Source organism: Manis javanica, chromosome 1, assembly GCF_040802235.1.
Source record: "Manis javanica isolate MJ-LG chromosome 1, MJ_LKY, whole genome shotgun sequence".
Lineage (NCBI taxonomy): Eukaryota > Metazoa > Chordata > Mammalia > Pholidota > Manidae > Manis > Manis javanica.
This window is the reverse complement of record NC_133156.1, coordinates 222,867,209-222,894,334: the sequence shown is the minus strand read 5'-3', so window position 1 is coordinate 222,894,334 and position 27,126 is coordinate 222,867,209. Positions and strand designations below refer to the sequence as shown.

The following is a 27,126-nucleotide window of genomic DNA, read 5'->3' as shown; positions in this document are numbered from 1 at the left end:
AGAAGGGGATTGAGGGGTATTATGTTTAGTACACATGGTTTGGGGGATCACGGGGAGAAGTGTAGCACAGAGAAGGCACATGGTGAATCTGTGGCACCTTGATGCACTTATGGACAGTGACTGCATTGGGGTAAGGGTGGGGACTTGATAACATGGGTAAATGTAGAAACCACATTGTTTTTTCATGTGAAACCTTCATAAGAGTGTATATCAATCATACCTTAATAAAAATTTTTTAAAAATTACTTTGTCTCCCACACCTAAGATATATCCTACAGTAACTCAGCAACATAAGTTATGCCATTATGCCACAAATTTTCATACACTTGCACTTGCTTTAAGCTGTTTCATATTTCTAGGAAGTACACTAAGATTTTAATTAGGTAAAACTTTCATGTAAGTCTAGCTCCCTCCCCTGTCTATACCACTTTATTACCTCTTTCCCCTAAAAATCATTTACAGGCATATCCTGTCATACTGTACTTTGCTTTATTGAGCCTCACAGATACTGCAATTTTTACAAATTGAAGGTTTGTGGCAACCTTGCATTGAGCAAATCAGTGCCATTTTTTCATCAGCATTTGCTCACTTTGTGTCTCTGTGTCAGAAGTTCATCTCCATATCAATGGGTAATTACCTGGGCAACCAAGGGTGTGTCTGAACCTGATAATTTAAGGGAAGGGGCTGGCTTGCTTCCTTCAGGAGCAGGGGAGAGAGATGGCCCTGGACTGCAGTTTGTAAGCAATAAATGGGTTTTAAACTTGATTTCTCCCTTTGACTGATTTCGGTTTTTAGAGGTACTTTGTCCAGCAATTTCCTCTCCCCAGACTTACAGTGTCACATTTGGTAATTCTCATTTCAAACTTTTTCACTAATGTGTTTGTTATGGTGATCTGTGATCAGTGATTACAACTCATTGAAAGCTCAGATAATGGTTAGCATTTTTAGCAATAAAGTGTGTAATTAAGGTATGTGCATTTATTTTAGACAATGCTACTGCCCACTTAACAGATGACAACGTAGTGTAAACATAACTTTTACATGCACTGAGAAACCAAAAACTCATTTGACTTGCTTTATTGCAATAATTTGCTTTATTGCAGTGGCATGGAACCAAATCTGCAGTATCTCCAAGGTATGACTGTTTATTAGTTTTTATTCTTGCATTTTGTTTAACGTGTGTTTTTGTTTTGGTGAAAATATATCTTAATACTTTCATTCATCTCTTTAAGCAAAAAGTCATGTGCTATACACTTGTCCAGCACCTTTTTTTAACAGAATATAAATAATATATCCTGGGGAAAATCCTAGAAGAAGACCACAGAGATCTTCTACATTCCTTTCAATAGCTGCATAGAATTCCATTGTGCAGATGTACCATGATTTCCTCAACCAGATTTTGAAAGTATTTTGGTTCTTTCTGGGCTTTTGCTCGTATTATTGCAATGTGTTAACCAGTAGTTCCTAAGGAACTGTACCAACACCACCCCCATCAGTACCTAAATATCTGTTGGAAATGTAAAATGCTGCATCCCTGCCCAGAGACTACTGAGTTAAGAAACTTTGAAGGTGGGGTCCAGGAATCTGAATTATACTAAATTCTCCAGGTAATTTTGATGCACGCTCAAGTTTGAGAAGCACTGGTCTTAAAGTATGCTAGTCTGCATTGTTGACAGTGTATCTGTAGATTCTTAGAAGTGGGTTTGCTAATAAGCCAAGGGATAAAAACCTATGCTTCCAGAAACAACAGAAAAATTTCACTAGCCTTAGGTTTTGAAAGGAATTCATGAATGTTTTCCTTTAGTACTTGGTTTCACAATTTACATTTGTTATATCTCTGATTCATTTGGAATTTTCCTGGAGGATGGTGTGATCAATTAACATACTTTCAGCTTTTTGGTTATGCAGTTGTTTCAACATCTCTGCATGCATCTTACAAAAGTCCTGCTCAGAATTCTTGTTGTTAATGTAGCTACTGTAAATATATATTTTTCATTTATTATCTATGTTAGCTGGTTGCTATATATTAATTTTGCTTACCTCCTGCTACTTACAAATTACCTTATTTATCAATTTTTATCTCCATTGATTCTTTTAGGTCTGTCAGATACATTATCATATCATCTGCACACAGAGGTAGCTTTCCCTTTTTCTTGTCATTTATTGTTCCAACTGCTTTCCCTTGCTTACTTATGTTGAGATAAATACCAGTAACATGTTACAAAAGAAACTGAGATAGTGGGTACCTTGTTCTTGACTTATTCTAACTGAAGTGCAAGCTGCTAGAGTTTCTCCATTAAGATGCTGGTTTTTCAATTAAGTTATCATGTTAAAGCTGTATCCATCAATTCTGAATTTTACTGAGTACTGAATTTACTCATAGGCATTTTCAACAAGTATAGAGATGGCAATGATTTTTCATATTAACTATATTAATATGATGAATAATAATAGATTTCCCAACAGTGAATCATATTTACAATCCAAAAACCTAATTTGTTTGTGATATATAATTTTAAATGTATGGCTGGATTCTGTATGCTAACCTTTTACTTAAGATTGTCCCTCAATATTCACAAGACAGCTTTGTACTCACAGGAAAGTTTGAAAATTTGCTTCCAAAAAGAATATGAATTATCTTTTTTCTTGTTTTGGAATAGTTTTTCAAATATTAGGATTGTTTGATCTTTAAACACGTGGTTGAATTCTTCTGAAAAACCATTTAGGAATGGTGTTTTTTTTTTGAAGGGAAGCTCTTCTACAGCTCTACTTGTATGGGGAAGGTGTTTGTTTAGACTTTGAGTTTCTATTGAGTTCGATTTTTCTATTGGGTGTGTTCTATTTTCCCATACAATTATCCCGTTTCACCTAAGTTTTTAAAGCACTGTGGTTTTAAAATTTTCTTCATATTTATTTAAACCTGAATTTAAATAATTATGCCCTTTCTCTTTTAAAAAAAAGAAAAAGGTAGTGAGTGACGTTTGTCTACTTTGTTGATATACTGTGAAACCAACTGTTTGTTTTTTTTCTAATTCGGTAATTTTCATTTTTATAATTCTCTTTGGCTTTCTATTGGTTTATTATTTTTTCTGCAGATTTTAAGTTGTGTACTTGTTTTAGTCTTATTGATCTAAGAGGTATTCAATGCTATAAATTGTTTCCTGATATCTGCCTTGCTTGTAACTTGAATTCTGATACAACATTTTAAACATATTCCAGAATTATAGCTTTTAATCCTCCTTTGAAAGAAGGGAAATTTATAAACATGTTACTAAGTGAAAGTCTTTTTTTTCTTAATGTTCTCTTTAGTATTATTTTATATACTATTTTAATTATTGGGATTTGATATTTTTCTTGTGGTTTAAAATATGATCAATTTTTGCAACTGTTCTATTTTCACTTGAGAGGTTTATTCTCTATTACAGAAATAAAAAGCTTAATATGTATCTTTAAAAATACCTCACTGATAATGTTGTTCAGGTGTTCTATATCCTATTTCTTTTTTGTTCACTTGATCTGTCGAGCTGAAATACATAAAAATTTATGATTGTTAAGATTAATATTTCTTCTTACATCTCCTGTAGTTTCTATTTAATGAAAATTGCTGTGTTGCACAGATATTAATAACTACTGTCATGTTAAAATTTCATTGTGAACTGAAGCCTTATTCTTTAAATGTTTTGTCCTGAATTATTCACTGTCTGTTATCAGCTTTGCAACTATTGCTTTCTCCATATTACATTTTGCCTACTCTACCTTTCTTCCTTTTATTTTTATCCATTTGAAATCTTTCATTTCAGAAAAAGTTTACTGATCCCTTCATTAAAGTATCTGGAATGACAGGGCATCTTATTCTCAACTCAGCAACTTATGCTGCAAAGATTTAGCAAAACAATTTTAAGTACTGTATATGAAACTATCCTGTGTGACCATTTCAAATTTCAAAAATTAAACATTAAAAATATAGACCCATGGCAAAACTGGACAGCTACATGCAAGAGAATGAAACTGGACTACTGCCTAACTCCATACACAAACGTAAACTCAAAATGGATCAAAGACCTGAATGTAAGTCATGAAACCAAAAAACTGTTAGAAGAAAACATAGGCAAAAATCTCCTGAATATAAACATGAGCAACCTCTTCCTGAACACATCTCCTTGGGCAGGGAAACAAAATAAAAAATGAACAAATGGGACAACATCAAGCTAAAAAGCTTCTGTACAGCAAAGGACACCATAAGCAGAACAAAAAGGCATTCTACAGTATGGGAGAATATATTTATAAATGGCATATCCCGACAAGGGGTTAACATCCAAAATACTTAAAGAACTCACACACCTCAACACCCAAAAAGCAAGTAACTCTGTTAAAAAATGGGCAGAGGATATGAACAGACACTTCTCCAAAGAAGAAATTCAGATGGTCAACAGGCACATGAAGAGATGCTCCACATTGCTAATTATCAGGAAAATGCACATTAAAACCACAGTGAGGTATCACCTTACACCAGTTAGGATGGCCATCATAGAAAAGACTAAGAACAACAAATGCTAGTGAGGATGCAGAGAAAGGGGAACCCTCCTACACTGCTGGTGGGAATGTAAGCTAATTCAACCATTGTGGAAAGCAATATGGAGGTTCCTCAAAAAACTAAAAATAGAAATACCATTTGACCCAGGAATTCCACTCCTAGGAATTTACCCAAAGACAACAAGTTCTCAGATTCAAAAAGACATATGTACCCCTATATTTATTGCAGCACTATTTACAGTAGCCAAGATATGGAAGTAACCTAAGTGTTCATCAGTAGATGAATGGATAAAGAAGAGGTCGTACATACACCCAATGGAATACTATTCAGCCCTAAGAAAGAAATAAATCCTACCATTTGCAAAAACATGGACGGTGCTAGAGCGTACTATATACTCAATGAAATAAGTCTGGCAGAGAAGACAAATACCAAATGATTTCCCTCATTTGTGGAGTATAACAATGAAGCAAAACCGAAGGAACAAAGTAGCAGCAGGCTCACAGACTCCAAGAAGGGACTAGCGGTTACCAAAGGAGAAGGGTGAGGGGTGGAGGGATGGGGGCGAGCAGGTGGGGAGGGAGGGAGAAGGGGATTGTGGGGTATCATGATTGGTGCACATGGTGTGTATGGGTCACAGGGAAGACAGTATAGCTCAGAGAAGACAAATAGGGACTCTGTGGCATCTTACTACACTGATGGAGAATGACTTCAATGGGGTATGGGGGGGACTTGATAATGTGGGTGAATGGAGTAGTAACCACATTGTTTTTCTTGTGAAACCTTCATAAGAGTGTATATCAATGATATGTTTATAAAAATTATATGTATATATAGACCCTCCAATCAGCCAACTCTCCATTAAAGTAGAGTTCAAAAAAATCTATGGCCTTAATTACAAAAAAGAAAGGAAGAGAAGCTATATGTATGGAAAAGCTGCCTCTACTAGTGGCGGAAATTTTGAATCCTCCCACATTTCCGTATGTATAATGATAGGGCAACTATGACAGCAGAAGAAAAAAGCCCATGGACATCTTCAATGCAACCAGATGACAAGGCATCCCCAACAAACCCCAAAATCAAAGTGCGTGGAGTCAAACCCTTGCATGTCTCCTTGCCCTTCAGCTTCTACTGAAGGCCTCAAGTAAGATACTTAAAATGTCAATAAAAAGATATGGCAGCAGAGGTGATTAGCTATAATATATCAAAAAAGATTTCACTGGAATATACTTGCTTGTTTAATGAAAAATGAACATTACCCCATGTATTAGTTCCCTAGGGCTTCTGTAAAAGCATCCAACACACTGGGCAGCTTAAAACAATAGAAATGTATTCTCTCTCAGTTCTGGAGGCTAGAAGTCCAAAATCTAAGTGTCAGAAGAACTGGTTTCTTCTGAGGGCTCTGAAGAATATGTTCTATCCTTCTCTCCTAGCTTCTGGTGACAATCAGCAATCCTTGGCTTACAGATGCATCCCTCCAATCTCTGCTTCCATGTTCACAGTGTTCTCCTTGTGCTTCCATGTCTTCATGTGGCTGTTTTCTTATAAGGACATCATCAGTCTTGATGAATTAAGTCTCCTGTATGACTTCATGTTGATTAACTCTGCAACAACCCTATCTCCAAATAAGGTCACACTGACAGAAAGTCAAACACCAAATATTAGCAAACTGAACTTAATGATATATAGGATTAGTATCATGGTCAAATTGGTTTATCTTAGGAATACAAGATGGTTTTACCATTTAATATATAAACCAACATAATTTACCACATTAATAGAATAAAGGATATATAATCATTTCAGGAGATGAAGGTAAAGCAACTGATAAAATGCAACTTCTATTCTTAGGAAATCTCTTAGAAAACTGTAACTAGAAGAGAACTTCATCTAATAAGCATCTGCAAACAATCTACTACAGTCATCAATCTTAAAATTGCATTAATGTTAAAAACTTTACCTTAAAGACTGAGAATACAAAGGAGGACTGATGTTACTATTTGTATTTCACACTTTACTGGAATCCATAGCCAGTATAACATGGCAAAAAAGTAAAACTCCATTATTCACATATCATATATTTGTACATGTGGACAATCCTAAGAATAATGCTATAGATAAGTCATTAGTTTTAAGCAGTAATTTAGCAACATGGTTGGATACAATGTCAATGTTGGGAGAGGCAATCTACCATGCGCCCTGAGTGTTGCTACAAGTAGTAGCTGGGTATGAAAAGAATGCAAGTTCATGAACATTCTTCACCTGGGCTAACTGCCTACTGCCAATACTTAGTTGGATTCAATTTGCTATTACTTTGTTGAGGATTTTTGCATCTCTGTTAATGAGAGATATTCACCTATAGTTTTCTTCATGTCTTTCATCTGATTTTGGTATTAGGGTAATGATGGACTCATTGCTATGAGTTAAGAAGTATTTCCTCTGCCTACAGCCTCTGAAAGAGATTGGAGAGAAATGGATTTAATTTCTTCCTTAAATGTTTGGTAGAATTCATTACTGAATCCATCAGGGTTTAGAGCTTTCAGTTTTGGAAGGTAATAATTAATTCAATTTCTTTAATGAGATATAGGCCTATTCAGACTGTTCATTTCTTCTTGAGCGAGTTTTAACAGATTTTGACTTTCAAGGTCCACTTCATCTAGATTATCAAATTTATGGGCACAAAATTGTTCATATATTCCTTTATTATGCTCTTTTTAAGGTCCATGGAATCTGTAGGACTGGCCTCTCATTTCTGGTATTTTTAATTTGTGTCTTCTCTCCTTTTTCTTAGCCTGGGTAGAAGCTTATTTATCTTATTTATCATTTCAAAGAATCAGCTTTTGGACTGATTTTTTTCTGCTGATTTCCTATTTTCAATTTCACTATTATTTTTCTTCTCCTTACTACAAATTTAATTTGCTTTTTTCCATAGTTTCCTAAAGGTGGAAGCTCAGATAATTGATTTTAGATCTTTCTTCTTTTCTAATATATGCACTCAATGCTATAAATATCCCTCTAAGCACTGCTTTTGCTGCATACCATAAATTTTGGTAAGTTTTCTTTTATTTCCTCCTGAACTCCCACCCCATGTCTAGAAGTGGCCATTTCAGGGGCCCACTGAGGCCCTGCTCACTCTTCTGGTGAGGCTTCCAAGGGTGCAGGGTGCTCTGGTTCATAAGTGAAACCTGGTAGTGTTTTCATTTTCATTTACTTCAAAATATTTAGAATTTCTCTTGAGATTTCTTCCTTGAACCATGTGTTATTTAGGTGTTTTGTATAACCTCCATGTATTTTGGAATTTTTCCAGTAATCTTTCTGTTATTGACTTTAAGTTTAAATACACTGTTATTTGAAAGCAAACATTCCAGATTCATATTTTTAAATTTGTTAAGGCATATTCTATAGCCCAGAGGAAACTATTTTCATATCAGCAGGAGGGGCAATTTTTATTGGCTTCTATTAAAATTAAGAAATTGAATTCATCAAAAGGTATCTTTCAGAGAATGAAAAGACAAATCATAGAGAGGGAAAAGTTATTCACAAGATATATATTCAACAAGAGAATATATGATGAACTCCTAGAAGTCACTAAGAGAAAGATAATTCATAGGGAATGGTGAAGACTGGAAAAGGCATTGCATAAAAGATGATATCAAGGACAGGAGCCAAGACGGTGGCGTGAGTAGGACAGCGGAAATCTCCTCCCAAAAACATATATAGTTTTGAAAATACAACAAATACAACTATTCCTAAAAGAGAGACCAGAAAACACCAGACAGTAAAACCTGTGAGCAGGTCCCTGCAGCTGGTGACCCAGGGACAAAAGAAAAGCGAGTGCTCTTTGAAAGTCTTAAAGGGAGGGGCCTCACAGCTGGACGGAAGCGACCCGGCACAGTCAGCCCAGCAGCTGGGAATCCCAGAGAACTCCGGGTGCCCTAACTTCCTGGGCGGCAGCGCAGCTGAGAGGCCCCTCAAGGCAATAAACAGCCTCCCGCCCGTTCCCCCTCCGGCACGGCCCCGCCATAGCAGGGCAGCAGCCTGAAGGCAGCCATGCCCACAGCAGCCCCACGGAGCTTACTCCACAGCGGCCCGGTCAAGAATCAGAGACCCTGTCTGTGTGCAACTGCCCAACACAAGCCACTAGGGGTCACCATTCTCCCAGAAGAGGAACATGAGGAGCAAGCAGGGATACTGTTCCCCCAGCTGACACACTCACCATCTGTCCATAGCCATGAAAGGCAGAAGAATTTGATTCAGACCAGAACCACACAGATATCCTACCCTGAGAGGGAACCTGGGGAGATAGACCTAACCAATCTTCCTGAAAAAGAATTCAAAATAAAGGTCATAACCATGCTGATAGACTTGCAGAGAAATATGCAAGAGCTAAGGAGGGAGAATACAGAAATAAAACAATCTCTGGAAGGACTTAAAAGCAGAATGGACGAGATACAAGAGGCCATTGATGGAATAGAAATCAGAGAACAGGAATGCATAGAAGCTGATGCAGAGAGAGATAAAAGGATCTCCAGGAATGAAAAAATACTAAGAGAACTGTGTGACCAATTGAAACAGAACAATATCTGCATTATAGGGGTATCAGAAGAAGAAGAGAGAGAAAAAGGGATAGAAAGTGTCTTTGAAGAAATGGCTGAAAACTTCCCAAAACTGGGGGAGGAAATAGCCTCTCAGACCACAGAAGCACACAAAACTCCCAACATAAGGGACCCAAGGAAGACAACACCTAGATACATAATAATTAAAATGACAAAGATTAAAGACAAGGAGAGAGTATTAAAGGCAGCCAGAGAGAGAGAAAAGGTCACCTACAAAGGAAAACCCATCAGGCTATCATCAGACTTCTCAACAGAAACCTTACAGGCCAGAAGAAAATGGCATGATATATTTAATGGAATGAAACAGAAGGGTGTTGAACCAAGGATAGTGTATCCAGCATGACTATCATTTAAATATGAAGTAGGGGTTTAACAATTCCCAGACAAGCAAAAGTTGAGGGAATTTGCCTCGCACAAACCACTTCTATAGGGTATTTTAGAGGGACTGCTCTAGATAGAAGCACTCCTAAGGCTAAACAGATGTCACCAGAGAAAATAAAATCACAGCAAAGAAAGCAGAACAATCAAACACTAACTAAAGGCAAGAAATAAAATCAACTACCCACAAAAGCAGTCAAAGGAAACACAAAAGAGCACACACACAAAAAACACCTAACATACAAAGAATGGAGGAGGAGGAATAAGAAGGGAGACAAAGAATCATCAGACTGTGTTTATAATAGCTCAAAAAGCGAGTTAAGTTAGACAGTAAGATACTAAAGAAGCTAACCATGAACCTTTGGTAACCAGGAACCTAAAGCCTGCAGTGGTAATAAGTACATATCTTTCAATCATCACCCTAAATGTAAATGGACTGAATGCACCAATCAAAAGACACAGAGTAAAAGAATGAATAAAAAAGCAAGACCCATCTATGTGCTGCTTACAAGAGACTCACCTCAAACGAAAAGATATGCATGGACTTAAAAGTCAAGGGATGGATTCCTCAAGGGAGGAACAACCTAAGACAGGCACAGTCGCAGGGGGGCCATCAGGTGAGAATTTGGGGATCAACAGAGGTGAGGCTCAGAACCTCATCGCCCCTGCTTTGAGAGAAATCTTCTGCATCCACGGATGTCTTGCTGCCCTTGTCTAGCCTGGATTAATACTTAGTCCATAGGCACACACCTGATCATCTGATCATCTACATTTGCCCTCTTACAGCACTAAACTATGTTTTCTACCTTTATCTTGCATCTACCTACCACTTCAGCATTTTATTAAAAATAAAAATGATAATAATAATAGAGGGAGAAATGTGGGATCAACATATAAATCAAGTACAAAAATCAAACGAATATTCATATTTGACCTGATTGTTTATAGGTCATCATGCGTGATCAAAACCGAAAGTTTCTGTGATGAATGCCCTTGTACTGTTCACCATGTAAGAATTTATTCACTATGTAAGAATTCGTTCACCATGTAAGAACTTGTTCGTTATGCTTCAGAAGATTGGAGACTGACGAGAATTAGGCTTGAGATGGATTAATGATTGTACATTGAGCATTGACCCCCCTATACTGAATTTTATTGTTGTTAACAACCATTTGATCAATAAATATGAGAGAGAGATGCCCTCTCAAAAAAAAAAAAAAAAGTCAAGGGATGGAAAAAGATCTTTCATACAAACAACAGGGAGAAAAAAGCAGGTGTTGCAGTACTAGTATCAGACAAAATAGACTTCAAAACAAAGAAAGTCACAAGAGATAAAGAAGGACATTACATAATGATAAAGGGCTCAGTCCAACAAGAGGATATAATCATTATAAATATATATGTACCAAACACAGGAGCACCAACATATGTGAAATGAATACTAACAGAATTAAAGGAGGAAATAGAATGCAATGCATTTATTTTAGGAGACCAACACACCACTCACTCCAAAGGACAGATCCACCAGACAGAAAATAAGTAAGGACACAGAAGCACTGAACAACACACTAGAACAGATGGACCTAACAGACATCTATAGAACTCTACACCCAAAAGCAACAGGATACACATTCTTCTCAAGTGCACATGGAACATTCTCCAGAATAGACCACATACTGGCCCACAAAAAGAGCCTCAGTAAATTCAAAAAGATTGAAATTCTACCATTCAACTTTTCAGACCACAAAGGCATAAAACTAGAAATAAATCGTACAAAGAAAGCAAAGAGGCTCACAAACACATGGAGGCTTAACAACATGCTCCTAAATAATCAATGGATCAACAACCAAATCAAAATAGAGATCAAGCAATATATAGAAACAAATGAGAACAACAACACAAAGCCCTAACTTCTGCGGGACACAGCGAAAGCAGTTTTAAGAGGAAAGTATATAGCAATCCAGGCCTAATTAAAGAAGGAAGATCAATCCCAAATGAACAGTCTAAAGACACAATTATCAAAATTGGAAAAAGAAGAACAAATGAGGCCTAAAGTCAGCAGAAGGAGGGACATAATAAAGATCAGAGAAGAAATAAATAAAATTGAGAAGAATAAAACAATAGAAAAAAATCAATGAAACCAAGAGCTGGTTCTTCGAGAAAATAAACAAAATAGATAAGCCACTAGCCAGACTTATAAAGAGAAAAAGAGAATCAACACACATCAACAGAATCAGAAACGAGAAAGGAAAAATCACGATGGACCCCACAGAAATACAAAGAATTATTAGACAGTACTATGAAAACCTATATGCTAACAAGCTGGAAAGCCTAGGAGAAATGGACAACTTCCTAGAAAAGTACAACCTTCCAAGACTGACCAAGAAAGAAACAGAAAATCTAAACAAAACAATTACCAGCAAAGAAATTGAAGCGGTAATCAAAAAACTACCCAAGAAAAAAAACCCCAGGCCAGTTGGATTTACCTCCGAATTTTATCAGACGTACAGAGAAGACATAATACCCATTCTCCTTAAAGTTTTCCAAAAATAGAAGAGGAGGGAATACTCCCAAACTCATTCTATGAAACCAACATCACCCTAATACTAAAACCAGGCAAAGACCCCACCAAAAAAGAAAATTACAGACCAATATCCCTGATGAATGTAGATGCAAAAATACTCAATAAAATATTAGCAAACCGAATTCAAAAATATATCAAAAGGATCATACACCATGACCAAGTGGGATTCATCCCAGGGATGCAAGGATGGTATAACATTCGAAAATCCATTAACATCATCCACCAATAAACAAAAAGAAGGAGAAAAACCACACGATCATCTCCATAGACACTGAAAAAGCATTTGACAAAATTCAACATCCTTTCATGATAAAAACTCTCAGCAAAATGGGTATAGAGGGCAAGTACCTCAACATAATAATGGCCATATATGAAAAACCCACAGCCAACATCATACTGAACAGTGAGAAACTGAAAGCATTTCCTCTAAGATTGGGAACAAGACAGGGCTGTCCACTCTCCCTACTGTTATTCAACACAGTACTGGAGGTTCCAGCCACAGCAATTAGACAAAACAAAGAAATACAAGGAATCCACACTGGTAAAGAAGAAGTTAAACTGTCACTATTTACAGATGACATGATACCATACATTAAAAACCCTAAAGACTCCACTCCAAAACTACTAGAACTGATATCAGAATACAGCAAAGTTGTAGGATATAAAATTAATACACAGAAATCTGTGGCTTTCCTATACACTAACAATGAACTAATAGAAAGAGAAACCAGGAAAACAATTGCATTCACAACTGCATCAAAAAGAATAAAATACCTAGGAATAAACCTATCCAAGGAAGTGAAAGACCTATACCCCAAAAACTACAAGACATTCTTAAGAGAAATTAAGGAGGACACTAACAAATGGAAACTCATCCCATGCTCTAGGCTAGGAAGTATTAATATTGACAAAATGTCCATCCTGCCCAAAGTGATCTACAGATTTAATGCAATCTCTATCAAATTACCAACAGCATTCTTCAACAAACTGGAACAAATAGTTCAAAAATTCATATGGAACCACCAAAGACACCAAATAGCCAAAGCAATCCTGAGAAGGAAGAATAAAGTGGGAGGGATCTCACTCCTCAACTTCAAGTTCTACTACAAAGCCACAGTAACCAAGACAATTTGGTACTGGCACAAGAACAGAGCCACAGACCAGTGGAACAGATTAGAGACTCCAGACATTAACCCAAACATATATGGTCAATTAATATATGATAAAGGAGCCATGGACATACAATGGCGAAATGACAGCTTCTTCAACAGCTGGTGTGGGCAAAACTGGACAGCTACATGTAAGAGAATGAAACTGGATCATTGTCTAACCCCATACACAAAAGTAAATTCGAAATGGATCAAAGACCTGAATGTTAGACATGAAACCATAAAACTCTTAGAAAAAAACATAGGCAAAAATCTCATGGACATAAACATGGGTGACTTCCTCATGAACATATCTCCCCAGAGAAGGGAAACAAAAGCAAAAATGAGCAGGTGGGACTATATCAAACTGAAAAGCTTCTGTACAGCAAAGGACACCATCAATAGAACAAAAGGTACCCTACAGTATGGAAGAATATATTCATAAGTGATAGATCCAATAAAGGGTTGACATCCAAAATATATAAAGAGCTCACACACCTCAACAAGCAAAAAACAAATAATCCAATTAAAAAATGGGCAGAGGAGCTGAATAGACAGTTCTCTAAAGAAGAAATTCAGATGGCCAACAGACACATGAAAAGATGCTCCACATCACTTGTCATCAGAGAAATGCAAATTAAAACCACAATTAGATATCACCTCACACCAGTAAGGATCGCCACCATCCAAAAGACAAACAACAACAAATGTTGGCAAGGTTGTGGAGAAAGGGGAACCCTCCTACACTGCTGGTGGGAATGTAAATTAGTTCAACCATTGTGGAAAGCAGTAGGGAGGTTCCTCAAAATGCTTAAAATAGAAATACCATTTGACCCAGGAATTCCACTTCTAGGAATTTACCCTAAGAACACAGCGGCCCAGTTTGAAAAAGACACATGCACCCCTATGTTTATTGCAGCACTATTTACAACAGCCAAGAAATGGAAGCAACCTAAATGTCCATCAGTAGATGAATGGATAAAGAAGACGTGGTACATATATACAATGGAATATTATTCAGCCATAAGAAGAAAACAAATCCTAACATTTGCAACAACATGGATGGAGCTAGAGGGTATTCTGCTCAGTGAAATAAGCCAGGCAGAGAAAGACAAGTATCAAATGATTTCACTCATATGTGGAATATAAGAGCAAAGAAAAACTGAAGGAACAAAACAGCAGCAGAATCACAGAACCCACAAATGGACTAAGAGTTACCAAAGGGAAAGGGACTGGGGAGGATGGGTGGGAAGGGAGGGATAAGGGCAAGAAAAAGAAAGTGGGCATTACAATTAGCATGTATAATGTGGAGGGGTTACGGGGCCGGCTCTACAACAAAGACAAGTAGTGATTTTACATCATCTTACTATGCTAATGGACAGTGACTGTGAAGGGGTATGTGGGGGGGACTTGGTGAAGGGGGGAGCCTAGTAAACATGTTCTTCATGTAATTGTAGATTAATGATACCAAAATATAAATAAATTAATTAATTAATTAAACATTCACAGAAGAATTAATAGGCAAAAGCTAGAAATAACCTAATGCTCATCAATGGTAGAATAGATAAATAAATTGAGGTACTGGGGAATATTTATAAAATGGAATACTATACAGTTCTCAGAATCTGATGTCTATACATAAGACCATGGATGAATATTACAAACATTATTTGAGCCCCCCCTACTCCTGCCTACCAAAAAAAAGCATGATTTAAGTTTAAAAACTGTTTATGAACACCATTCTGTTCCAGACAAGTCTAGAGATTAGTAATGGTTATTTTGGGGCAATGGGTATTACCAAAGGGAACACAAGGGAGGGCTACCGGAGTGTTGACAATGTTTTTGCTCCTTGATCTGAGTGCTGGTGCTGATCCATTTGTGAAAATTCAACAAGCTATATACTTATCATATGCATACTTTTCTGAGTATATACAATTTAATTAAAAAGTTTACAAATTGGTGATGCTAATCTATAATGACAGAAGGCAAGGCAGTGGTTACTTCTGAGGAAGGATGAGTAGCGACTAGAAGCTGGTACAATGCCTCTGCAGTCGTAACTAAAGAATCACAGAGTTAATGATTCACTCAATAGAGGGTGAGTTATTTTCTGCCCTTGGTTCAAATAAAAGGGACAAGATGATTTTATATTTCAGCTCCTTTAAGTTAAGGAGAAATAAAGAAATTTTTCCTCCTTCCTTCCTTTTAAAATAAAACAGCATTCCCAATAGTTTATAAGGCTAACAAATCTAGATCTAAACATTGCTTTTCAAATGTGTTCCAAAGACTGGTCTGCAAAAAGTAAGTACAAAAGAGAGAATAAGCATTTAGATACTTTCAATGAAATTTGACAGCACTGGGCCATTTTCGTTGTATTTTATGGAAGTGTAAGTCCACAATGGATTGGGAAGGGAAGGATGGTCCTTTGCGATGAACAGTTTGAGAATAAATCAGCTAGTTAGGAATGGGGATAGCAGTGTGTGTGGGAGGGGCATGAGAAGAGTGCCACAGGGTCACAAAATCAGGAAGCAAGATTTCCTAGTGTTGCATCTTAAAAAGGATAAAAATATAAAAAATAAGGCATTGTTTGAAAAATGATATTAAGGCTGCATTTTAACCACATCAAGCCCATTTATAATCTTGTCTTACAGAGTAGCACAAAAATATAATCCCTCACACTTCTTTATTACCAGTTTCACCTTTTTACTTCAAATGAAACTAATTAATGTCACCAATTAATGTCAGCCTGCACCAAGGAAATATAATACCCACAACAAATGATTTTCAACAATATAATAGAAATGAGTTCTTTTAACCTATATACCAGTGATTACAGATAAACTGAACTAACGTAGACACTGAAGTATAGAAAAAGAAGCTAGCAAATTTACTCAGATACTAAATGGACAATAGGATGAGACCAACAGAAAAAGTTCTACAGACAAAAATCCTGTTCCTCTTGATATGTGGCTATGAAAATCTGGCAGAGTCAGCAGTATTGCCATTCTCTAATTCATGCTACAGATCTTAGTTTTCCTAAGAAATTAATTTTATGTACACCAATCACATATAAATAAGGGAGACTAACACTGAACATCAGCAGTCTGATAACAACTTCTTTTCCCTTCTTTCTTCTCACAAATCCCCTCTTCCAGTCAAACTTACCCTTTAATGGCTTCCTTAAAACGGTACACACACTTCCACGTTCTTGCCTTTGTGTTTTCTTTCCATCCTATATCTTGTCTTCCCTAGAGGTATACTCTCAAAGGAAGGACAGTATATTAAAAATTTCTATAGCTCATACAATACTTACAAACCCAGGTAAAGGTAACTACTACCCTCTCTAATGTTGTCACAACATGATGAAAATAAACACATACTACTTATTAAGTCATAACTGTCTGCTTATTTTTCTGTATCTCTAGATATGGGTGGGGATCACACCTTATTCAAATTGGTTTTTCAAACATCTGGCAAATAGTACATACATACTAGAGAAAGAGTGAGTGTAGCAAGTAGTTTAAAAAGACATGTTTCTTTGGTTTTGTAAACAAACTAATGGCCTAAACAAAATTTCTCAAGATTATATCCTTATCTACTGGTCCTCCAATGTGGACTGCTCAACAGATGAAAAGCACTTGAAACATCCTAAGTATCTGATTAGAAACTTGCTTCAAACATGAAAAATGCTTATTTCATGTAAACATATAGATATAAAAGACTAACAAACTCTGATCAAAAGATCAGCAGTTATTCATTATTTGATATAAAAAAACAAAAAAACTCACATACAAAAAAATCCAGCAACTTAGTAGAGAAATCACTTTTTAAGCTTAAAATTTTAAGTGTTTTCAGAAAACTATTTAAAACAAGTTGTAGAACTTGAGGCTCATTAAAGCCAGTTTCCTTGGTTTACTGAAGTAGTGTCAGGTTGCTGGATATGTATCACCCAGTGACTGTATGTTCAGAAGGTACAACTTTTCAGAAATATTACAGCATTGTGAATTTTCTACTTCAACAGATGGTTATTATAGTGAACAAGGTCAAAAGGATATGACAGACTACTCATATTAGATGCATTTAAATTAAAAGCTCTAATAAATAATCTCAATATTTTATTTTCTATTGAAGATATTCAGTGGACCCCTCTGAAGTATTAGAGAGAATATTAGAAACAATGAAGAATATCAAAATTGAAACAGCTTTATACAATTGAAGGATTAATAGTTGGAAGACTAATAACAATTGAAGTTTCTAAAATTCTTTTAATCTTCAAAAACAGTAATTTTCCTTTTAAGAGAGTTTTTATTTTCACAATTGTCTTTCTTTAGAGGAATTTCATTTCCAGAAGTAATAGACTGTTTTAGATCTAAGTCCCTTCTTCCCACACCAAGTGCAGTCTACTCCCAACTAGACAGGCTATGGTTTCTGACTACTTTTAAACAGTCCCTTAGCCAAAGATGGAAAGGCTATACCATACTTGAACACCTCCCTTGCTTTGGGGTACCCTACACATCCAAGTTCTAACAGTGTAGCCGTATTTACTACAAAACAGAGCTAAAACCTCCATCTCAGCCACCAACCACTCCAGAGGAGAACAGAACATCTTTTGCAAAGGTGTCTACCCATGTAACTTAACTTTGCCCAAAAGAGTTTTTCTCCCCAGTATGCTTTTTAAAGGAGGTATTTCTATACATCATCATCCTCATTCAGTAACTTAACACATGTATAAATAATGTTAGATGGCTTGGTATTTCACATAACTCCAAACACATTATGTATTAAACTCCTGACTTAAAGTAGTTCTGAACAAGCAGCAAAATTAACATTAGATCATACTCCCGGCAAAGAATTAGTAATTCCTCATATGTGAAAAGGCATATACCACATAATTAACTTTTCTCTTAAGATACTTTAAAAGCAGACCAGAATCTAACAAAACTTTATTCTATCAGAAGATGAAAGTAATACTTCTGCAACTGCTTCATGCTGCGATATTTTAATTTTATTTTGGGGAAAAGGCCCGACTTCATTTAGCTATGATCCTACAAAAAAAAGCAACCCCAAAAGTTTATTTTAATCATGTTTCTGGAGTTCCACCTTACCTTGGCTTGGAATTCCATAAAGCTCTTCTCTGAGCATTGTATCCTATCTGAAATTAGGAACCAAAACTACAAACTTCAAAGTTCTTCCACTTTACATGGAAATCAGTAAAACTAGTTTTAATACTGGGCTGAATTTCAAAGTTCTGTTCTCTGTTCCTATTTGGCTGAAAGGTAATACCTATATCGAGAGAGTTTCTATCAATTTTCAACCAGAAGTGTCAGTTTTGCTGTCAGAGTTCTTTATTTTCGTACATAAAAGGAAGTGGGTTTTGATACTATCTCAATGTTCTTCCTGTCTTACAATGCATTTGAAATAAAGTGATGTCAGATTGAGAGTAAAAGCCCTAAATAAAAAAAAGGAATAGGTACAATTAATTTGCTTTATTAATAACTGCAACTGATTTATAACTACTTTGCTACATGCTGCTACTATCATTGCTAACTACAAGTTTTCCACATTAATTTTCACCAGGCCACAAAAACATTTATAGATATATAATACATACCTAAAAACTTACTATCTAGGCCAGGAGACTGAATCATTCTTCATTATTGGTAGCTCAGCATTTATCCATTTCTTAAGACTATCAGGGTTTCTAGCATCAACCTGGATTCCATATGACACCATGTGCATCTCTCATATCCAGCTTCCAAACATAATATGCAGCCCATTCTACTGTTTAATAGACCCCAAAATCAGAAATGATCTTTACAGAACATTTCATCTTAGTATAAATTGAGGATAAATATTCAATATTGTGACAATTTCAGGGAGGGGAATCAAATCAAAGGCAGTTCAAAAGCAATTTAACTGGACCACAATTTTGAATTTACTTCTAGTTTTCTATTAATATTTCCTACTGTATTCTCAGGATAGGGCAAGGTTATGTTATTTCAATCTACCTATTAAGCTATTGACAATGGGATTCTATTGCTATTTCTTAGATCTTCCTATGTCACAATACATTTACCTTAAATTCCTAGAGATAGCACTTAACAACCATATAACCACCAAAACAGCCACTGATACTCAGGACAGCTACTTCAGCATAAGTGGCTACTAAAAAGCAAAAACATCCAAAACCATGTTTTTTTCCTGGGGTTTACTAGTCTGGCCTCCTTTAATAGTGATTTCTGTTTCTAGCTACATCCAGAAATTATGAATCTTGCTAACTATTTCTCCTGCCTGATAATTTGGCTTGGTTCCTAATCTTAGATGAACAACTTCCAGACTTTAAAAGAAAAATTTAAACTGGGAGAAGCAGAGGAGAGACAGATCCCTTAACACTTTTGGCTCCACTCTTCCAAAAAAGGCCTTTAGTAGACTCCGAGGACTATAAGGTCCTGGACCGCACCTCCTTTCACTATTGACAGGGATTATATATATATATATATATATATATATATATATATATCAAGAATACTGGTCAGAGCTCCCAGCTTTGTCTTGCCTTTTTGCCATTTGTTTGACAGGGATTATATATATATCAAGAATACTGGTCAGAGCTCCCAGCTTTGTCTTGCCTTTTTGCCATTTGTTTGTAACATCTGAGATCTGGGTTGCTCTGGAGTGGTTGTGAGCTTTAAGATTATAAAATTTTCCTAAACTGCACATGCAGAGAACACAGATAATGTTACCAGTTACCTCAATTCTCTCCAGGAGTAGCACACATATAAAGGGGTGGTGATCAATCAGAATACTTTTTATATATAGTTCTGTATCAATAGTTCTATGGGCACTTAGAACTAATGAGTCAAATATTCCAACAAACATGACTCAAGTTTCTTCTAGATCCAAAGACAGTTCGCCTGTAACTCAAACCTAAGAAGATATCCAAGTGAGGGAAGCCCTTGGATGTCTACTTTGGAACCACCTTAAATTGGCTTAAAATCTGCCTTGCCATGTACAACTAAGTTTATAAATATTGAGGTAAAAACAATTTTCTCTCTTCAAAGACTCTGACAAGAAGCTACAGATAACTAGAAAGAACAGGTAATGAAGTGTATCCTTGAATGGGAATTCATCCCAGGGAAGCTGCAACAGCAGACATTATTCCCTAAACAAAGCCTTAGGTAAGCTAGGAAGCTGACACTAAGCAGGGGATGAGCACAGACCGGCAGACTGCATTTAGTCTTTGGTAGTAGAAATGAAGCATTCTTTTCCTATTAAGGAGAGAACTGTTTGAGCCATAAATATTTATATTTTAGAAGAGAGGATTAAAGAGGCAAATAAAATAAGAGCACCCTAAAAAAGGCTCTGGATGACCAAGAGCTGAAAATAAATTCAGGTAAAACGTACAGCCATGCTGTCCTATGTGGCAGCCACAACCCACATGTGGCTATTTAGACTTAAGTCAAAATAAAATAAGAAACTCAGTGCCTCAGTCACACCAGCCGTATTTGCAGGGCTTAACAGACACGCACAGCTACGGGCCGCTGGACAGCGCTGGGCTCAAGCGCCGAGGAGGCTGGCCGGCGGGGGTCCATAGGGAGGCCCACCACCGGAGGCGCGGCCCGCACACCCAGTCCGTGGGTGGGGGACTCACCTTTCCTCTTCCATCTGCTCCTCCTTCCCTCCCTGTTGCTGCCGCCATCACTGCTGCTGCTGCTGTTCTCGGAGCTCTGCGAGTCCGACTGCCCGTCACTGCTCTCCTCCGAGCCTTCCGACAGCTCCTTCACCCCGTCGGGCACGTCCTTCTGAAAACGTGGGCGTCCAGGCAGGGTTAATGGCTACCACTCCAGCACACAGGAATTAAATTTCTGATATGCACTGTTGCAACTTGATTGTGCTTATTAGTTTTTAGTATTACAGGATTCAGCAGCAGAACCAACAATATTTTCTGAATTCCTATCATCTCTCTTCGTTGGATCAAATCGGCTAGCTATCTGACCAGATAAAAAGTATAAATGACAATCATGCAGGCCCAACACAGAGGCTTAGACAATAACTGCATATATGTAAGTCCAGGTAAATGATGAAATCTTCAGGATAAAAAACTGCATAATAACAATTTTGTAAACTGCATGTACAGCCATCATCCATTTTACACACACACACACACACACACACACACACACGTGTGTACACATACATGGGGGATGGTTTTCTGTGTAAGTGCCGTTATGTATTGTGAATTCAATTAAGAGTATGGATATCAAGAGGTGGTACATTATTTGAATCTAACTGGTTCTTGAATGCAAGTATTAAGAGTCAAGCACAAAGGAATCATTTTTTAAAAACTCCCAGGAATCTTAAATTTTTTGCACTGAATAATGATTATGCTAACCGGAAAGGATGCCTGTGTCAGCATAGTATATGAGAGTGGAGTAGTTACAAGGTCAAGAGCTAAAAATTAAGACTTTATAGGTTTGAATTTTGGCTTTATCTGCTCCTAACTGTGCAGCTTTGGCCAAAGTATTGACCTCTTATGCCTCAGTTTCCCTAACTATAAGCTAAGGATAATAGCACCTACCTTAAAAAATAATTCTGAAATTAAATCTGCTAATCAATGGAAAATGCTTAGAACCTAACAAAAACATTTACCTTCAAAGTATATACTCCCATTCTACCTGGAACCTTATAGAAGATGCCTTCTTCACCTCGCGAGTTTGTGTGCAGCATTGCATTCAGGCATGCAAGCGGGGAAGTCCCACTGCAAAAAAGAAAAACAGAACAATAATTAGTTTTTGTCTCTGAATATACTATGCAACACTGACTTAAGATAAAATTAACTGGTCAAAATGAATCTGTAACATCTTCCTGTGTTGACAGATAGTAGCTGCACTAGTGGGTGTGAGGATTTAATAACATGGGTAACTGTTGAACCACTGTGTTGTATGCTTGAAAGTAATATAAGATTGTATATCATAAACTAATGATAATAATAATGATAATTGATAAATAAAAATGGAATTTTTGTTTAATTTTTAGAACAAAAATATTAACTGGCCAACACTCATTTGACACAAACATGTTTTAGAAACTATAAAAAGTCTATTAATTTACAGAGAGGGTGCCATGGAGAAAATGAATGTAAAATTCATTCCCATTAAATCTAAAGAAAAAGACAGTTATGTCATTTTCTTAATCCTACCCAGCATTTAACATTTAAGTCAAGAAAAACTTACCTCACAGATCCTATTTCACTTACAACTTTATTTCTTAATTATACCTCAACAAAGTTGAGAATATTTTTAAAAGATGCTATTTCATTAAGCACAACTTTATCCAAAAGAAAAAAGAGAGAAAAAGAACACACAAACACACAGAAATCCAAATAAACAGTATTAATCTCCTTGTATACTGCAGCACCAGATTGAATCTCAGTTGTGAACATATTTCCATGGTTTCATGTATGTATATATGTATTTTGAGATGTAACTGACATACATCATTATATTATTTCAGGTATACAACATAATGATTCCATATTTGTATATATTTTGATGGTCTCTTGTATAGACCTATAATGAGATCACTTAAAAGGGTTTAAGGAGGCTTTGGAATATTTATCATTTAAGTGGCAACTTGGTCAAATTTTTACTAAATCTAATATACATTTACCGTATTTCCTGAAATTTTAGGTATATAATAAACTGTAAACAATGTAAGTATATTATATCTTCCTTTCTCATTATAACTAGGCTTCATTTTCCTATCTTCTTGCATTTATCTAACATAAACTGCAATATAAATGGAGGTGTGTGGCATCCTTTAACTTTTTTAAAAACATTTCCTAGCCCTCACAATACCTGAAGGATAAGGCACCTTCTCTGCACATTTCCAACTCCCTCTCAGTTCCTTGTTGGTACAACTCAATAACCCAAAAAACCTATTAGAGGAGGCTGCTAGATATCTTGGGTGTACCTAAAATTAAGAGTTCTCTGTAGGGGAGGGCTGGGCCATGGTCCATGGTCTTTCGGAACTGGGAAAGTGGTGAGGATCCCAAACTGCAAAGATACAGGACGACAAAGAAAATAAAGAAAAAGCTTTTTGCTGAAGTAAGTGTTGCACATCTCCAGGCTGATTTTCATAGTTGTGTTTATCTAATTTTGATATTTCCATGTTAAAAACATGCATAAATCAATTCTAGTCAGAATCCTAAAGTTTATACCAATAAATATGTAAAAACTGCCAAGAAATTTCTGGGGAAAAAATGATGGGATACTTGCTAAAAAAGATAATAAAATGTGCTCTAAGACACTATTATTGAAGTGTGTGTTTCTGCGACAGGATAAATTAGTCAAATGAGTACTGTTATACTTGAGGGAACGAAATAGTACCTTTTCACATTTATTATGATTTGTTTTTATATTTTCTATTTCTCTGTAGTAAGAAGAAGACAGGGTCATGACATGGTCACCTGTGGTTTAACTAGTAGCATCGGTTTGTTTCCTCTTCTGGAGACAGCACCTAAAATTTCCTGTGAAAAATTATCCTTCTCCTACTCTCACTCCTGTAGTTGAGACAGATTTAATCCCATGCTCCTCACAGGTGTAAACCCAAACTGTTAAACCAGCATTTCCTGGCTGCAACAGCCAACCAGCACTTCTGTGTATTTCCATTTCCCACTCCCACAGTGACAGACTCAGGGACACATGACCTAATAAGGGGCAAAGATCTAAAGAGCATTTGAGAAAAGAAGTTTGCTTTCCAAGGAAGGCTCTGAAAGAGACTTTCTCTTCCCCTGAGTAGTAGTATAAGGAAGTAATGCCTAAGATTGTCAGTCGCTATGTGACCATGAAGGACATATCTGCAATTGGGGTGTAACCACACAGGACAGATGGAGGAAGGGCTAGGTAAGCATTACAGGGAAAAATCTAATACCCAAAAAAGGAAGAACTGAGAAAACTGAAAAACAGCAATTTGCTTTTAGCAATATTACTTTTGCTACCATCTCAAGCCTTGCCTTAAACCAGTCCTACCTTTGAAATTTTATGAGGTTTTTAAAAGTCACAAGCCAACTGAAAGAGTCCTAAATAAAACAGCTTAATTAGTAAGTAGTGCTGGCATAGCATGTAGTACATCACAGGAAAATAATTCTCACAGTATTTATAAAAACATATTCCAATTGGGTTGAAGACCAAAATGTAAAAGATAGTAAGGGAAAAGAGTATAACCCTAGAGGATAGAGAAACCTTTCTACACAAGAGAGAAAACCTAAAACCACAAAAGAGAATATACTGATTAAATAAAAATTAAAACTTCTACACTGGAAAAAAATACAACCAATAAAACTATAAAAAATATATGTAGCTGAAATAAGTAAGTGAAAAATAAATGGCAGAGATTAATAGTTGTAAAACAGCTTCTTTTAGAAAAACACAACCAACCAATCAGAAAAAAATGGATAAAAGGATATCAACAAATGGTCATAAAGCATGCAATGTAAATGGCCAATAAAATACATGAAAAAAACTCTTAACAGTGGTCAAAGACAAATTAAATCAAGACCCCACTGATCAGACTCAGAGAAAGCAAATGGATTCAAGCCTTAATAGTATTATAGCAAAGTCAGTTTTCTGGCTTTGATTTTGTAATACAGTTATGTAACATGTTATCACTGGAATAAGCTGGGTGAGGTATACATGGGAATATTTTTACTATTTCCTGTGAGTCTATTATGACTAAATTTTTAAAAAATTAAAGTATCATTGATATACAATCTTATGAAGATTTCACATGAACAACATTGTGATTTCAACATTCACCTATCTTATAATGTCCTCACCCACCCCCCACTACAGTCACTAAATGATTTTAAATTTTTTTGATTTAAACAAATTAACTTTTAACAAAAGAATTGATAAAATCCACTGCTGGTAGGGTTATGGACAAATAAGGATTATATTATAGACTGTTAGTGGGATTGAAAACTGCTACTTTCACCCACCTCCATTTCTCAATTCTGATTTAATAAGGTAACATGAAAATATCCATTAAAATAAAAAATATGAGGGGCCATTGATCCAACAAATCCAAGTCCAACCTATCCAATAAAAATAATGCCACAAAGACTTAGGGGACATACATGAAGGGTTAACCCCAGCATTGTTAAATGTGTCAAAGTCCATCAGTAAGGGAATGGTTGACCATATGTTAGTAGAGTAACCAACAGGATATAAATCAATAACAGCTACATTAACAGCAGCAGGAGAGCTGGATTTCAGGAAACATTCTGTTTAACTCTCATGACAATCCTCTGAGGCAAGCAAAATTACTACACTACTTTTACAAATGAACAAACTAATGTACAGAAGTGTTAATTAAATTAAGTAAGCTGTTCAAGAGCACATAGTCAGTAAATAGTGAAGCCAAGATTTTAATAAAGAGGAAGAAAACAGAAGCAGAACAGGAAAGACAACTGCTTAAAAAGAATACATAACCAAGGGAAAAAATATGTTATAATCTGGTAAAAGTTTGCCCTAACTGATGGTATTCTGAATTTCAGTATTAAGTTCCCTCTCTGTTTAGGCCAATAAACTAGAGTCTGTGGATCCAAAGAGGAAAGCTCTCTTAGCTGAGGATCTAACAGGTTAAATAGCCAAGGGAATGAAGACCATGCACACTGTAATCAGTGTTATTAATACAGACATAGATCTGCAATTCATGATCCAAAACACTTAAGTCCAAACATTTCAGACATAAAGTCTTTTTAATTTTAGAGAGGTAAAACGTGACATGCAACATATTATGTACCAAAACCTGGGAGGTCAGGGTAGCATCCCATAACCAAAGCCAGTGAAGTGTATGAATATTCACACTAAGTGAGATAAACAAAGATCACACACAGTTTCATGTCAGTCAGTTCAAGAGAAGTGTTGTTACATGAGTTTAAGTACCAGTATATGAAAAAACCTTTTCAAGTATTTTGGATTTTGGAATTATGAAATACAGACTGCAGACCTTTATATATAAAGTGCCTTAAGTCAAAGAGAAAGAAACAAAACATCTTGTCTAGAGTTTAGTACCTAGAACCAAAACAACAATAACATTAATAACAAACCCAAACCAAACAAACTCCTTAAAGTGAAACCCATAAATGAAAGTAAATAGCACACACATCTAGGGAAAAGATGTGGTAAAAGAAAGATACAGACACCATTATTTTCCTTGCAGATCTGGCTACAACTTTCCTTTCAAGGAAATAAAGTTTTGAAAAACCCACAAGATACATATGAACACTCTTTAAAACAAAAATTTTTGATTTCATGAAAATGTAAAAAGTCAGAGAATCCTGGCAGAATTTATTTATTTATTTTTAATTTTTTTATTAAGGTATGATTGATATAGATTCTTATGAAGGTTCCACATGAAAAGACAATGTAGTTACTACATTTATCCATATTATCAAGTCCCCACCCATACCCCAATGCAGTCACTGTCCATCATTGCAGCAAGAGTCAGATTTATGTAGTAAGACCAATGTGAATTCCAATCTGAGTACAGTCATGTGTGAGCCACTTTAAACATCTCTTTCCTCATCTGAAAAATGGAGGTAAAACCACCTGTGAGTGTGTAGACTGCAGGCAACACATTATAAAGTACATGTCACACACAAGAGATTTGTGATAAATTACCTTAATAACTTGCTCCCTCGCTCTAGACTCAGGATATTCTAGTGTTCCCTGTTTCAAGTTGTAATAATTTTACCTTCACTCCATCAATTCTCTACTCTGAAGTCACAGTGACCTTTTAAAAATAAGTATGATCTCCAAAATATATAAAGAGCTCATGCACCTCAACAAACAAAAAGGAAATAATCCA

At 36.1% G+C, this 27,126-nt stretch overlaps 1 protein-coding gene and 1 long non-coding RNA gene across 5 annotated transcripts in view; both read right to left on the bottom strand.

The window, feature by feature from the left end:
* ASXL2 (ASXL transcriptional regulator 2) overlaps nt 1-27,126 on the bottom strand; it is a 148,447-nt gene that overhangs the window by 52,193 nt on the left and 69,128 nt on the right. For 2 of the 4 annotated variants that reach the window (XM_036990622.2, XM_036990623.2), the window contains 2 exons: nt 21,904-22,012; nt 20,906-21,056 (listed from right to left, as the gene is read on the bottom strand). In XM_036990622.2, the coding sequence (XP_036846517.2) occupies nt 20,906-21,056; nt 21,904-22,012 (260 nt within the window). Of the gene's footprint in view, nt 1-3,459; nt 3,525-20,905; nt 21,057-21,903; nt 22,013-23,226; nt 24,527-27,126 lie in introns of those variants that run through there. The other 2 variants (XM_036990625.2, XM_036990624.2) reach the window with 2 other exon arrangements.
* Nucleotides 5,752-20,898, bottom strand: LOC140844203 (uncharacterized). The gene is made up of 2 exons (XR_012122389.1): nt 16,420-20,898; nt 5,752-6,167 (listed from the first exon to the last, which is right to left on the bottom strand). It is a non-coding gene; the product is annotated as an uncharacterized lncRNA (long non-coding RNA).